The following is a 13,204-nucleotide window of genomic DNA, read 5'->3' as shown; positions in this document are numbered from 1 at the left end:
GGTTAATTGCATCAGATTTTTATTGTGAAGGATTTTGTGTCATTCGGAATTTAGATTTTAGTTTTCTAGTTTCAATTTAAAGATGTTTTGTTTTCAGAAAAGATCCTCATGGATTTTTTGCTTTTCCTGTCACGGATGCAATTGCTCCTGGATACTCGATGATAATAAAACACCCCATGGATTTTGGCACAATGAAGGACAAGATTGGAGCTAATGAATACAAGTCAGTCACGGAATTCAAGGTAAACTGATTTCAGTCCCTAGAGCAGTTCTCAGGAGGCTCCGCACTGGTTTGCGTCCAGCGCGCTTCGTCCGTCTCACGTCCCCGTGGCGCGTTTTCGCAGGTGCTTCTGCGCTCGAGCTGATGTTTCACAGAGCCGGGGAAATGGGTCGGTTGTAATTTCCTCTATTTTGGTCTAGAAGCTGGTCCACACGTTACGTGCTATTAGAAATGCCATATTTTTTGAAGTTACTGTGCTGCCATAAATGGGACACGGTTGGTGAAGCAAAGATGTGGCCTGGTCCAGAATGGGTGTTTTTAGAAATATCACTTTCCTAATTCTTAGTTTTGTCTTAGAGTAACTGGGAGTTGGGTTTTAGAATAATAAATTCTTACAATCTCTGAGCACTTTCTTAACTAACTCTTAGCACCGGCCGTGCGAGGTAGAAATTGCTGGTTGGCTTTGAAATCCTGGGGAGAAGCAAAACGAATTCTTGCAACACGGGCAGTAGTGTCATTTAGGAAAAGGCGTTGTTGGGTTTCTTTCTTAGGCCTGTTAGCGTTCCATGTTTCCCGGAGACGTCACTGGAAGGGGCTGCTGCCCTGCGGGGACAGCGTGGCGGGCCGAAAGTCTGGGAGTGAAGGAGAGTTTTCAGAGGGGGTCGGTGACAGCACCAGGGGGCAGGTGCGAACAGTGTCCGTGCCCTGACTCCTCCGCTCCCTGACTGGGAGTTCTCGTATAGTGACAGCCAGGTCGTGGGCAGTGTCCACCTGTCTCTCGTCTTCGAGAGAGTTCTGACCCTGACACAGTTGGGACCTGTGTTGCGCTGGGGCTTCACGGCCTCAGGCCTACCTGGCCCTGGGACACTGGCACAGTGACTTGGTAAGGTCCCCAGATAGCATGTGCTACATTGACAAATGGCTTCAGTGGTCATTGTCATCCTGATGTCTAATTCCCCTATGACAGGTGCGTGTTAAATTTTGGTTAGGATGTTAAAATGCTGGTGTTTTAAATAACTTACTTTTAACATAAATTGTTGTTCAGTGCCACTTTTTATTTTAAGGGGAGGCTCTTTTTAGTAGCGCTAGAGTAACAACCTGCGGATGAAAATGTAAATTCTGTGGGGAAATCCCAGAGGTGGAGGACCGGACCGCCCACTCTCGGTCCAGCCCTAGGCTTTCCCTTGACCTGGTCCTTGGTCTTTGCCCCTGGCTGTATCTGCGCCCCTCCCGGGGAGGGGAAGGCTGGAGACAGGAAGCGGGGAGCTACCATCTTCCTCACGAAGAGTGCTCATTAGGCTTAGCAAGGCTATTTCGTGTAAGTAAAGACCAATGGACAGTTACAAAAACTCTGAAAGAAGTTTAAAGATTTTTTTTTATTTAATCAAATACCCAAATTTAATTGTTTCCCGTTGAGACCCTTCTTTTTGTCCCTTTGACAGGAATCCAAACTTTTTGCTGTTATCTGTGTGGTTTCAAGCTCAGTGATTTGTTTTTCTTTTTTCAGGCAGACTTCAAGCTGATGTGTGATAACGCAATGACGTACAACAGGCCAGACACTGTGTACTATAAGCTAGCCAAGAAGATCCTGCATGCAGGCTTCAAGATGATGAGCAAAGTAAGAAGCCCACGGACAGCGCGGGCCATGGAAGCGAGAGTTCTGCACGTGTTTCTGCCCAGACAGAAACTCACACTCAGTGAACGACACGCTTCCACCCATCTGTCCCTGGCCACGGTGTGGACCCCTCTGCTCTAGGGTAGACGCCCCAGGCTGCCTCACCATGTCCCTCTCCCCCAGGCACGCTCCTTCTCCTCCTCCTGATCATGACCTGGTTGTCACGTCTCCTTTAGGGTTGGTGGAAAGTTCCGGGTCTGTTGATCTCGAGCCTGGGTATCCATCTCACTGGATGGCAGCCAGCCTTTTGGGCTGTGTCGCTTGTGTGGCTGCCTCACGGAATTCAGCTGGGACATCTTGGCCATCCTGAGTGGTTCCCCAGGTCTGTCCCTGTGCCAGGATGCATGTGTCACATGTCTAGGACCAGTGCCTTGTGGGCCCGTAGGTGAGGCGCAGCCCCGTGCCCTCTGGCCGGCTCCCCTCTGCCAGCTCTGAGCGCTCGCTGGCCAGTTGGCTGCCACCCTTTGGTGCTGACCCCATGACCACGCCCCACTGCAGCGCATGGAAGGTTAGCTGTTAGGCCAGGTGAGGCTGTGGCCATTCCCACGCATCCCATCGTCACGGCGCCCAGGCCGTGAGGCAGAGGTAAAGTCCGCGCCGCTCTGTGCTTTCTGATTCTAGGAGCGGCTGCTAGCTCTGAAGCGCAGCATGTCGTTCATGCAGGACATGGATTTTTCTCAGCAGGCAGCTCTTTTGGGCAACGAAGATACAGCTGTCGAGGACCCTCCTCCTGAAGTTGTGCCTGTTCAAGTAGAAACTGCCAAGAAATCCAAAAGGCCGAGTAGAGAAGTCATCAGGTAAAGGGCAGGGCGCCGGCCCGTGGGGGCGGACACCCACACGGGAAGGCGGGCGCTGCGGGGTGAGCTGGTGGCGGACACGTAGCGCTTTTGCCGGCATCTCCGGGGCAGCTGGGCGGGGGGGACGTGGCTCCACAGAAGCCTCCATCGTGCTCAGAGGGGCACGGCCATCCCTCCCTGCCACCCTGAGCGTGTGGGTGACGAGCGTCACGGGCACCACTGGGAGGCGCTGGCCAGCTAGCTGGTCCCAGGGTCAGGTCCGTGGGAAGTGGTGGGTTACTGTGTGACCCTCGCTCTGCGAGTGGACTCACCACCGCCCTGCAGCCAGCACAGTAGCGTGTCCTGGAGGAGAGTCACTGTCGTACTGGTGGACACAGGAGACAAAGGGCTGGGACAGCCCCTGCTGCTGGACGCACACTCTGTCCCAGCTGTGGCATGGCGTGCCTACCTGTCCAGCCCTGCAGCCTGTCCGCTGCTTACTTGTCACAGCTGTTTCCACACGTGTGCGATTCGTGAATACTTGTTGGCCCTTCAGTTCTAAGAAGCCCTTTCATATGCAGGACATGGGCTAGTGACCTCGGCTTACCTGCCCCCGGCTTGGGACAGTCGTGCTGTGCTGGGCAGCCAGCACGCGTGGCAGTGTGCTTTTCTTACACGCTCCCTGAGCTCCCTGCCGTGGCTGTAAGCGTGGACCAGAGGGACGGCTTTCCCGTAGCCCCGAATCCCCAGGCAGGCCTGCCCTCGTGGCCCCTTGGAGGGGTCCTGCCCACCAACTTCTAGAACTTTCCACAGCAGAAGCTACCTCCCTCAGGGGCTGCGCCCAGCACCTCTCAGCTCTTTGAATCCAGAACTCCTTGGTGTGGAACCTGGGGTTCGCCTGCCGAAGTCGGCGTCCCTCGGGCCCTCCCGCCATGTGTAGCCCCACAACCCCATCCCAGCTTGCCACCAGCGCCTTAATCCTCCATGGGATTTTTGTTGCTTTTTTTGATGGCACCTTGAATGTTGCTCTAACTAATGAGGCTCCTGTCATTGGACGTTTCTCGTGTTTGTAAAGCGACCGAAGAGTAGCTGAGCCGTGAGGAACGTGGCGGTTTCCGCGCCTCGCGCTTCTCTCCGTCTTCACGGGAGCGGCTTGTTTCACCGTGGTTAGCACTGCAAGGACAGGGAGCGAAAGAGCACTTCGTGCCACTCGTGCTGGCCCTCTGCGTGGCCTCGGGGACATTGGGGACTGGCCACAGCGGGGGGTGGGAGTGGCGTGCGCTGCGTGCCTCCGGGTGACTCGTGGTGTCCTGGTTGCAGCTGCATGTTCGAGCCAGAAGGGAATGCGTGCAGCCTGACCGACAGCACAGCCGAAGAACACGTGCTGGCCTTGGTGGAGCATGCGGCCGATGAGGCGCGAGACAGGGTCAGCCGGCTTCTTCCGGGCGGCAAGGTAGGGGTCCCCGACAGGCGGCGGCGTGTTCTGTCGGGGTAGCGGCGCAGCCGTCAGAACCAGTAGGTTTGCGTTAGGATGCCGAGACTGTCTAGTCAGCCCCCTCGCTGGCCTGGGCGAGCCTTTGGCACTGGAGGGTGCAGCTCAGTATACATGCTATGGTCGGGGTCAGGCCCTCGTCCTCTCAGGCGTCGTAGCCTGCTGGCCCGTTTCCTGGGGTAAGGGAGTCCTCTGGGGGCAGACACCGGATCAGAGGTGTGCCAACTTCTGTCACTCAACAGAGGCTGACCCTGCCAGGCTCCTCTGCCGCAGCTTAACCCCGCTCTCTGTGTACTCACGTTTCCGTGTGCCCTGGCAGCCCTCGTGGGTCTGACCAGGTATGGCTGGTAGGAGCCCATTCAGTGGGCCGCTGGTCCTCGGGAGGAGGCCCCACCTCCTTTTGGGCACCTCTCCCCGACCCCAGAAGGTGTTCTGGGCCAGCACTTCGAGCAGAGACAGCACAGGTCACGTGTGCAGCTTCAGACTTTCTAGTGGTCACATAACGGACATCGACGGAATTTTAATGTTTTTTTATCTGATAGGTTTAAAGTCTTATTTGACACTTGGTCTGTATAAGAACTTGCTGGAACTTTATTTTTTTTACGTGCAAAGTCTGTCAAACACGTTAGACTGGAAAGGATTTTGAAATGATGATTTTTTTGGATGTGTTGGAATATAAAACCTGTTAAGATTAGTTTCACCTGTTCTTCCCCGCTTGCTCATAACGTGCCTGCTCGGCATTCGGAGGCTCCTGGCGTGGCTGGCGCTGGTCTGTGGGCCTGTGTGTGTCAGCCGTTTCCCCAAGGAGCCCGGCTTCCTTACTGGAGGATGGTGCTTGGACACCCAGACCGGGGTGCTGGGCGTGGTCCTCAGTGGACAGAGCTAGGAAAAGCCATTACACACATACAGCTTCTGGGGGACCCAGACGGACCGAGAACCGTGCGCCCCGAGACCTCTGGTGCCCCCTCGGTGTCCCCGGGCTGCTCCCATCCTCCCGCTTGGCTTGATGGGCAGTGAGCAGCCCGGCTCCACGCTTCGTCCCCTGGTTTCATCTCCCCCACGCCCTACTCACCCCGCTTGGGCCCAGGCTCCCCGCCCCCCACCCCCCCGGGTGGCTGCTCCACCAGATGGCTGTCCCTCCCCACACATGCCACGTGCCGGTGCCTCCTCTTCCTGACCTTCCTTGTGGCCTGCAGAGGCGGGCCAGGCTAGCGTGGTGGTTGGTCAGTGCAGGCAGTTCCCACAGGCTCTGGGGATGGAGCCTCCAGGCCAGCCTCGATAACGTGACACTTGCTGGCCAGTGTCCTGTTCTGACTCATCTTCTTGAAGTTTCTGATCTACCATAAAAAGCTGTTTCTGTAAAATTTTTTCTTTCAAAAGCCCCTTTTTAGAAAGGGCTATGTAGAGCCTTCCAGAAGCATTGTCACAGCATTGCTGTGCACGTCGTCTTCTGCACGGGGGTCTTCAGCTCTAGGGAAGGGGGCGGGGGGCTGCTGTGGTCTTGTTCACGGAGCCGCAAGTAAACTTCGTGGCTTTCCGGGATTCGTGCAGCTAGGCCATGGTCCTAGGCCTTTGTTTTGTCGGAACTCAGGGCTGTCACTCGGCGTGGCGCTCAGGCCTGCTTCCTTGCAGATGGGCTACCTGAAGAAGGGCGGAGACGGGAGCCTGCTCTACAGCGTGGTCAACGCGGCCGAGCCAGACGCCGACGGTGAGTGGCTCTGCTCGGGACCCTTTTCCTTCCGGCCTGCGCGCTGGTCTGATCTCTGGCCCCGGCCAGTAAGTGTAACCTCGTAGCCTGTGTGTGATGTGCAGCATCCCTCTAGTGTGTGACGCCAGTGGGACGTGCGTGTGAGAAACCTGTCTGGCTCCCCGCTTCTGCAGGCCCCTCACGACACTGGTGAAGGGACCAGGGTGGCTGTCCACTGGGGGCGGAGGCGCTGCCACGGGACTGGAGTGGCACTCTTGCAGAACTGCAGGCATGGGGCTGGGCTTCCGGGGGTGTCCCTCTCAAGTTGGGGGTGGGGCTACCTTGTCAGAGACTGGTGCCCAGCTCTACCCTGAAGCTTGAATGAGGTGCTGGCGGCTCACGTGAGTTCTAGAAGGGAAGGCCCACTCCATGACCACATCAAGGAATGTGTCGAAGGAGGTGTAATGGCGGGTCCACCCAGGCTGCAAGGCCGTCTTTACGGTCTGTAAAATGTACTTTGTACTTTTCCGTTTCCTTGAAAGAGATTTCAGGGCCTTGTCTTTTGAAGAAAAGCAGAATTTGCAGAATTTGAACATGTACGTGTGGGAAATGAAACACTCCCCTGGGCCCCACGCGCGTGCATGGCGTGTTCTTTCTCCCAGCCCTCGACATGAGGTTCGCTCAGTGTTCTCTGATGCTCACGGGGCGTAGTGACCATCCTCTTTGATCTCTAGCCGGACCGAAGCATAGTGCTCTTGGCCAGAGAACAGGCGAATCGGTCGGCAGTCAGCCTAGAAGGAGGACGGTGAGGTTGAGGCAGGGACCGGAAGACCCCACGCGTGTTGCACAGGGAGCAGGCGGGCGGGAGTCCAGAGGCAGGCACGTCGCGGCCACTGTAGCACGCTCAGCGCTGCTTAAAGCTGCTCCGTGGTCAGCTGGGAAATAATGTATGCTGCCGGCGTCAGGGCATTCAGGGTTTTCGTCCTGTCGACTGCGGTGGCCGAGGTGGTGTCGGAGTGCGCTTGGGCCGGCTTGGCGCTGTGGTCTTAGGTGTCTTTGTAGAGAGCCCGCCCGCCAGCACTCGTGCTGAGGTGAGTGTGCGCTGTGCATGCGTGCGGGGCTCCGGCAGCCCCGCTCAAGCCTGTCTCCCCGCAGAGGAGGAGACCCACCCGGTGGACCTGAGCTCCCTCTCCAGCAAGCTGCTCCCTGGCTTCACCACTCTGGGCTTCAAGGATGAGAGGAGGGGCAAAGGTGAGTGTGCCACGGGGTGTGGGGGCGAGCCCCCCAAGGTCTGCCGACCCACGTGCTGTTGGAGCTGTATCCAGGTTCTGACTTTTAAAAGCAGAAATAAAACTAAGGTCCTTTGAAATGATAAGAGTGAAAATTACGTTGAGCGAATTCCCTTTTTCCATGTGTTCGGTGGGGCCCAGTCCGGCGCTTTCTGGTTCTCCGATGTGGGAGCTGGGGCCTTCGGGGCCAGGTGGTGGTGACCTGGCGAGAATTTAACTTCTCCTGAACCCGTACGTGGAGGGGTGGGGCTGCCGCATGCGAGGGTCTGTGGCGGGGAGTGACGAGTCCGCGGTGGAGGGCAGAGGTGGGGGTTGTTGGCTGCCCTCCCACTGCAGTCCGCTGTCGGGTTGGTTCTGGAGCTTCTGTTAATGAGTGGAGCTGTTTTATTCCTAGGGGATGTTTTGACTGTCACACTGGGGTGTTGCTGGCACCTAGCAGGGAGAGGCCTGGGCTGCTCCACACCCTCCCACACCCGGGACACAGCCTCCCAGCACTGACAGCCTTCACGCGGAGGGGCCAGCACGAGCCTCCGTCAGGGCGGCGGGCCTCTGGCTCCCTTTACGTCCCTCAGCAAGAGCGGCCTCTGGGCGCAGTTCCTCGGGTGTCTGGGGCGGGATGAGAAGCCCTTGTGCCTGTCGCACTCACTCTGTCGCAGAACAGCGAGCCGCCCCCCGGGGAGGTGAAGGACAGTGACGTGGTCCTGCTAGTTACGCCCCCAGAAGCCGCCTCTGGTTCAGCTGGGCACAGGAGCAGGGGTGTCGCGGCGGGTGCTGTGCTGGTGCCCGCGAGCGTCCGCGGGGAGGGGGCCTGTGCGGACCTCACACTCCTGTGCTCCCCTTTCTCTCTCCCTTAGTCACGTTTCTCTCGAGCGCCAGCACGGCACTGTCGATGCATAATAATTCAGTGTTTGGGGACCTGAAGTCAGACGAAGCGGAGCTGCTCTACTCTGCCTATGGCGACGAGACGGGCGTGCAGTGCGCGCTGAGGTGGGCCGCGCATGCGCATGCGCACGCGCACGCGCACGCGCACGCGGGCGGTGGCTCCTGGCCGAGCGCTTGAGGCCTGTTTGTGGATGAGTGGGGGAGACGGCCAGGGGCAGCGGGTCGGGCAGTGGGTCCAGACAGTGTCCGTTGTTGTAGCAGTGCCGTGCTCTGCTGGCCGCCGGGCTCGAGGCTGGGGTAACTCGCCCAGTGCTGAGGTAGCAGTCCAGGCTGTCGCTTGAGAGGGCGTGCGTGCCCGTGACCGCTGCCGTGTGTTTAGTAAGTTTGTGTCACAGCTGCTTTGAGCTGTGGTTCTCAGGCTGTGAGCGGCTCGGGCTGCATGACAGACACCACAGATGGAGCGGTAAACAGCACACACTGACTGCCTCAGTCCCAGAGGCCCGAGATGCAGGTGGTGACAGGGCTGCTCCTCCAGGGGCCTGTCGGTTCTCGCTGTCCCTCTGTGTGTGTCTGCTTTAATCTCTTTTTCCTGTAAACACAGCAGTCATGGAGCTAGGGCCCACCCTGAAGACTTCATTTTACCTTAACCACCTGTTAAAGGCCCTGTCCCTACCTAAATGTAGTCACATTCTGAGGTCCTGGGGTTAAAGCTTCAACAGATAAATTTTGGGGACACAGTTCAACCCAAACAGACTATAGTGTGACGTTAAAGTTGTAGATGTAGCACTGTGTTTCTATAGAACTGTCTTTGTATGTATTTTTTGTTCTCTGTGGCAAAGTGAAGTTAGTCACTTGTAGAACTTTAGGAATGTTTTGTGGGGACAGTAACTTAATTTTGCTAGCCGCTAAGACAGCGGTCCCCGGCCTTTGTGGCACGAGGGACCGGTGCTCCTATGAGAATCTAGTACCTGACGGTCCGAGGCGGAACTGAGGCAGTGATGCCGGCGCTGGGGAGCGGCTGCAGACACAGGTGAAGCTTTGCTCGCCTGCCCACTGCTCACCTTCTGCTGTGTGGCCCAGTTCCTCACAGGCCATGGCCTGGGGATTGGGGACCCCTACTCTGAGAAATGAAGTCTTTCCATATCATATTTTTGTTTTATTTGAAAAACAAACAACACATTTGAAAAATAAATAAATGAGCCCCTAACACAGTAAACGAACATCTAAGCCAGATGTTTGTGAGGAAAAAGGAAGTGAAAATTGAAAACTGAGGAGGACGTTTCTTCCAGGAGAAGATGGTGTCAGCAGTTGGTGACTCCACTGCTCATTACACTGGCAGCGCGCTTAGAGCTCTGCAGGGACACCCGTCCCCCCTTGTCCAGGTAGCACTGCGTAGTTGGACCGTGCTGGCCTTCCCCAGGGGCCTGCTTCTGGAGCACGTACGGGCTCTGCTGTACCGTGGGAGCCGAAGGCGGGCCAGCGGGGCCTGGCTTCGGTACCAGGGCCACTCCCGGACTCTCCCCGCCGCCTCCCGCAGACGCTATCCTGGGCACTTCCAGGCCACACTCAGAGTGTTCTGGCCAGTCCCTGCTCCCTTCATAGTCAGTTTGGCAGTTTATCGTAGGATTCTCTTGGTAGGGACTTCGGTGTGGTCGCTTCCAGACCAGCAGCTGTCCCCGCTCTGCGGGCAGGTCTTTGAAGTCTGGGCAGCCCTTGTGAGCCTTTGCCCAGCTTTGATGCTAGAGCCATGGGTTTTCGTCCCCTGCCTCCTTTGTACATTTTTTGGTTAGTGTTACTTTGGTTTTAAAGCATTCGTATATGGTCCTGAATCAGAGAGACTGCACAAGCCGTCCATGGGGAGCTGGCTCCTCCCGTGGCCCCCCAGGAGGGAGCTGGTCACACGGCGTCCTCCTCAGTCTCCTTGTGTTTTCAGACCCAGGTAGATGTGAATGTGCTGCTTTTACAAAAGCTAGCGTACGTTACGTCACGTATGTGCACTTCGCTTCTTTAAATTAATTTTTCACTTGAGATCTTTTTGACTTCTTTGGGCCATTGAGCACTTTGAAGACCTGGTGAACCCAAACCCACTGCGAGAGGAGGTTCGCAGCTCTTAGCAGGAACCTCGTGGGGGAGATGGAAGGGGTGTGGGGGCCGCGGCTTCCAGGCCCGGGACTGCTGGCCCTGGTGGCAGCGGAGTCCGCAGGGCCAGAGCGTGTGGTGTTCGTCTGAGCCTGCCCTACGCCCCTCCAGCCTGCAGGAGTTCGTGAAGGGCGCGGGGAGCTACAGCCGAAGACTGGTGGACGACCTCCTGGACCAGATCACGGGCGGGGACCACTCCCGGGTGCTGTTCCAGCTGACACAGGTGGGCTGCGCTCAGCGCCTCTCCCGGGGGTGGGAGGGCAGGGGGCGGCTGGGCCCTCGGGGAAGAGCGTGCTGCCTCGACGATCCGGAGCCGTTCTTCCCGCTCTGGCTTTTTATGTTTGCTTTTTCCTTTCGACCATCAGTTGTTGTACGAGAAACTCGTGAAAGTCCTCTCCGTTCGCCACGTGCCCGGCATCGCTGGCACTCTCCAGTTTTCTTCGTACTGGATTTTTCACCGGCCGTCCTTCCCTTTGTGCTGAAGAATCTCCTTTAGTGTTTCCCACAGTGTAGATTTGCTGACAGTGAGTTTGCTCAGCTTTTGTCTGAGAAAAGTCTGCATTTAACCTTCGTTTTTGAAATTCAGTTTCCTTGGGCTTGGAATTAAGGCAGACGTCTGTCTTCTTTCCCGTAGAAGATGGGTGACTTGGACTGTTTCTGAAGTTTTTATTTTTGCTTTCCATTTGTAACGTGTCCTTTGTGGTCAGGATCGTGGGTTGACAATAGTCCATAGCTGAGAATATTTTTCGATTTTTTTTTTAAAGATCGTGAGAAAATATGCTGCAGGCCATACGCGGTCCCCACGGTCTCAGGCCGTACATGGTCCCCACGGTCTCAGGCCTTTGCTCCGTGGCCCTTTGGAGAAGTGCTGACTCCCACTCTCGATGCTTAGTTTCAACCTTTTTAACTTGATTTTTAGCAGCTTATTTTTGACGTGTCTTCTTATGCTTTTTTTAAATATTTATTTTGTTTAAGATTTATTGGGCTCGTTGGACCTGTTGGTTTATAGTTTTAAACAAATTTGGAAGACATCCACCCGTCATTTCTTCGCACGTCACCTCCTTGCACCCCTTCTGCCTCTTCTGGACTTTGACACGTGTTAACACCCGGGTATATTTCACGCATCGGAAAACTCTCTTTCATAAGGTCATTTCCCCTTCAGTTTGGGTGGTTTCTTAGGGCACAGCTTCGCGTGCGGTCATCTTTCTGTAGGCCGCGCCTGCGTCCGCCATTGACCCAGCCTGCGGCTCCTCCGTCTGCAGTGCCGGTTCCCACCTCTAGGGCGCTGCTCAGCCCCGGCTGTGCTGTCAGTCACGCTGCTCGCGCGCTCGCCCTCAGACGCGCAGACGCGGTCGCAGCCTCCACAGAGCCTGTATTCGCTAATTCTGCCCTTTCTGTCCTTCTGGGCCTGTCTCTGTTGGCGGGTTTCCCTCTGGCTGACAGGCTCTGCTTCACCGGTTCGTCTGCGTGGACACTGGGCTTACGTGCTGCGAGTCCGGACTGTGCTAATGCAGCGGCCACTGGCCACAGCTGGCTGTCGGGGAACCTGAGTGTGGCCAGTCCGAGTTCAGGTGTGAGGACAGTATGAGATACGAACCAGAATTTTAAAGACTAGTACAAAAAGAAACGTGAAAGGATCCCAATGATTTTTTGGTTTACGTGTCAGACTAAAAATGTTTTCAGTACGTTAGTGAGTAAACTCCGTGAAATCTAATGGCACGTCAGGGTTATTTTAATACGACCACAGAAGATTTACAGTTAGGTATCAGCGTGCATTATGTTTCATTGGGCAGGGCTGGTCTGGATCTCGTCTCCTTTCTTTAAAGACCGTGTACATTCTTGTGGCGGAGCTGTCCCTGGTCTTCTCAGGCTTATTTTTAAGCTTCGTTAGGGTCAGTCCAGGCAGTCTTTATTCTAGGCTTAGTTTGGCTTAAGTACTAAGGTGTGGTGGCCCTTTTGGGGTCTCCTCTGATGTCCCTTGTCTCAGCAAAGTGTCTGCTCTGCCTGGGGGGAGTTCAGATGTTCTCACCCCGTGTGCCCAGCCCCATCCCATTGCACCTGTGCGTGCTTGGCCCACGTCTCCCGGTGGGGCCGCCAGAGCTCCCGGGCACCACTCCTCGCGCCGGGTCAGGTTCCCCGTGGCGCTGCCTGGGCGCGGCAGTCACAGCGGGAGGCCCTGGAATGCACTGGCCCCTCGGTCTCCTCACACGACGGGGGACGTGTGCTGTAGCGTCACGGAACCCCGGCTGCAGCACGGACGCTGGCGTGTGTGTGAGGAACGGACGCTGGGATGTGGCGGTGCCCACCCCGCTTCGAAGCTCACGAAAGTCACAGGGGAACCCCCAAATCGCGGCTGCGAACGAAAGGCCCCATATGAGCGTGTGCGAGCCGAGGGGCTGCTTGGGGCACGGACATAGGACGCAGGTGTCCGAGGTGCTGCCCGGCCAGGTGGTGGCTCCGCGCAGGCGCAGGCTGCATTAGCGGTCAGGCCTTCGCGCTCTTCCCGGCACCGTGCTGGCGAGGAGCAGGGGCCGCAGCCCCGTAGCCAGGCCAGCTGGGCAGTGGCGGCGTCAGGCAGCCCACCCCCGACAGGAGTCGAGCTGGTTTCAGGCGGGTCTTCTGCGTAAACCACCAGGCCCGCTGTCATCCTGAGCTGCCCCAGGGTGCAGCGTCTGACTTCCTTCCTCACAGTGTCCGAGGCTGCGGAAACAAGGGTGGGTGCCCTGTGACCCCTTTCTCTCCGTCTTGCCCAGTACCCTCATGGGCACCAGCCCACCCGCATCGGGGCTGGTGCTGTGCGACTCGGGCCCTCCAAGGTGCAGTCAGGGGTCTCGCTCACACTGCCAGCTGCACAGGAGCAACGAGGCCTGGCTGCGATGCACAGCATCGTGGGGACTTGACGAGGACCGCCGGCGCTGGTGGCTAAGCCAGCACGTGTGTCCGCGGCGTGGGTGATTTGTCATGTACAAAATTGTTTTGGAAAAACTGGTTTCCTGTTTTTCTTTGCAGAGGAGAAGTGTGCCAGTGAAGCCCCCAGAGGAAGC

General features: G+C 56.8%; 1 protein-coding gene across 1 annotated transcript in view; it reads left to right on the top strand.

Annotated features, from left to right (window-relative positions):
* BRD9 (bromodomain containing 9) overlaps positions 1–13,204 on the top strand; it is a gene marked incomplete at its 5' end in the record, with an annotated part of 21,671 nt that overhangs the window by 1,279 nt on the left and 7,188 nt on the right. The window contains 7 exons of the mRNA XM_011373899.2: positions 1,728–1,838; positions 2,517–2,692; positions 3,992–4,124; positions 5,796–5,871; positions 7,006–7,101; positions 7,994–8,126; positions 10,272–10,383. Of these exons, the coding sequence (XP_011372201.2) occupies positions 1,728–1,838; positions 2,517–2,692; positions 3,992–4,124; positions 5,796–5,871; positions 7,006–7,101; positions 7,994–8,126; positions 10,272–10,383 (837 nt within the window). The remainder of the gene's footprint in view (positions 1–1,727; positions 1,839–2,516; positions 2,693–3,991; positions 4,125–5,795; positions 5,872–7,005; positions 7,102–7,993; positions 8,127–10,271; positions 10,384–13,204) is intronic.

This window comes from Pteropus vampyrus, unplaced genomic scaffold (assembly GCF_000151845.1).
Source record: "Pteropus vampyrus isolate Shadow unplaced genomic scaffold, Pvam_2.0 Scaffold235, whole genome shotgun sequence".
In the NCBI taxonomy this organism is placed as follows: Eukaryota; Metazoa; Chordata; class Mammalia; order Chiroptera; family Pteropodidae; genus Pteropus; species Pteropus vampyrus.
Note: the sequence above shows the minus strand (reverse complement) of the source record. Positions and strands in the feature narration are given on the sequence as shown.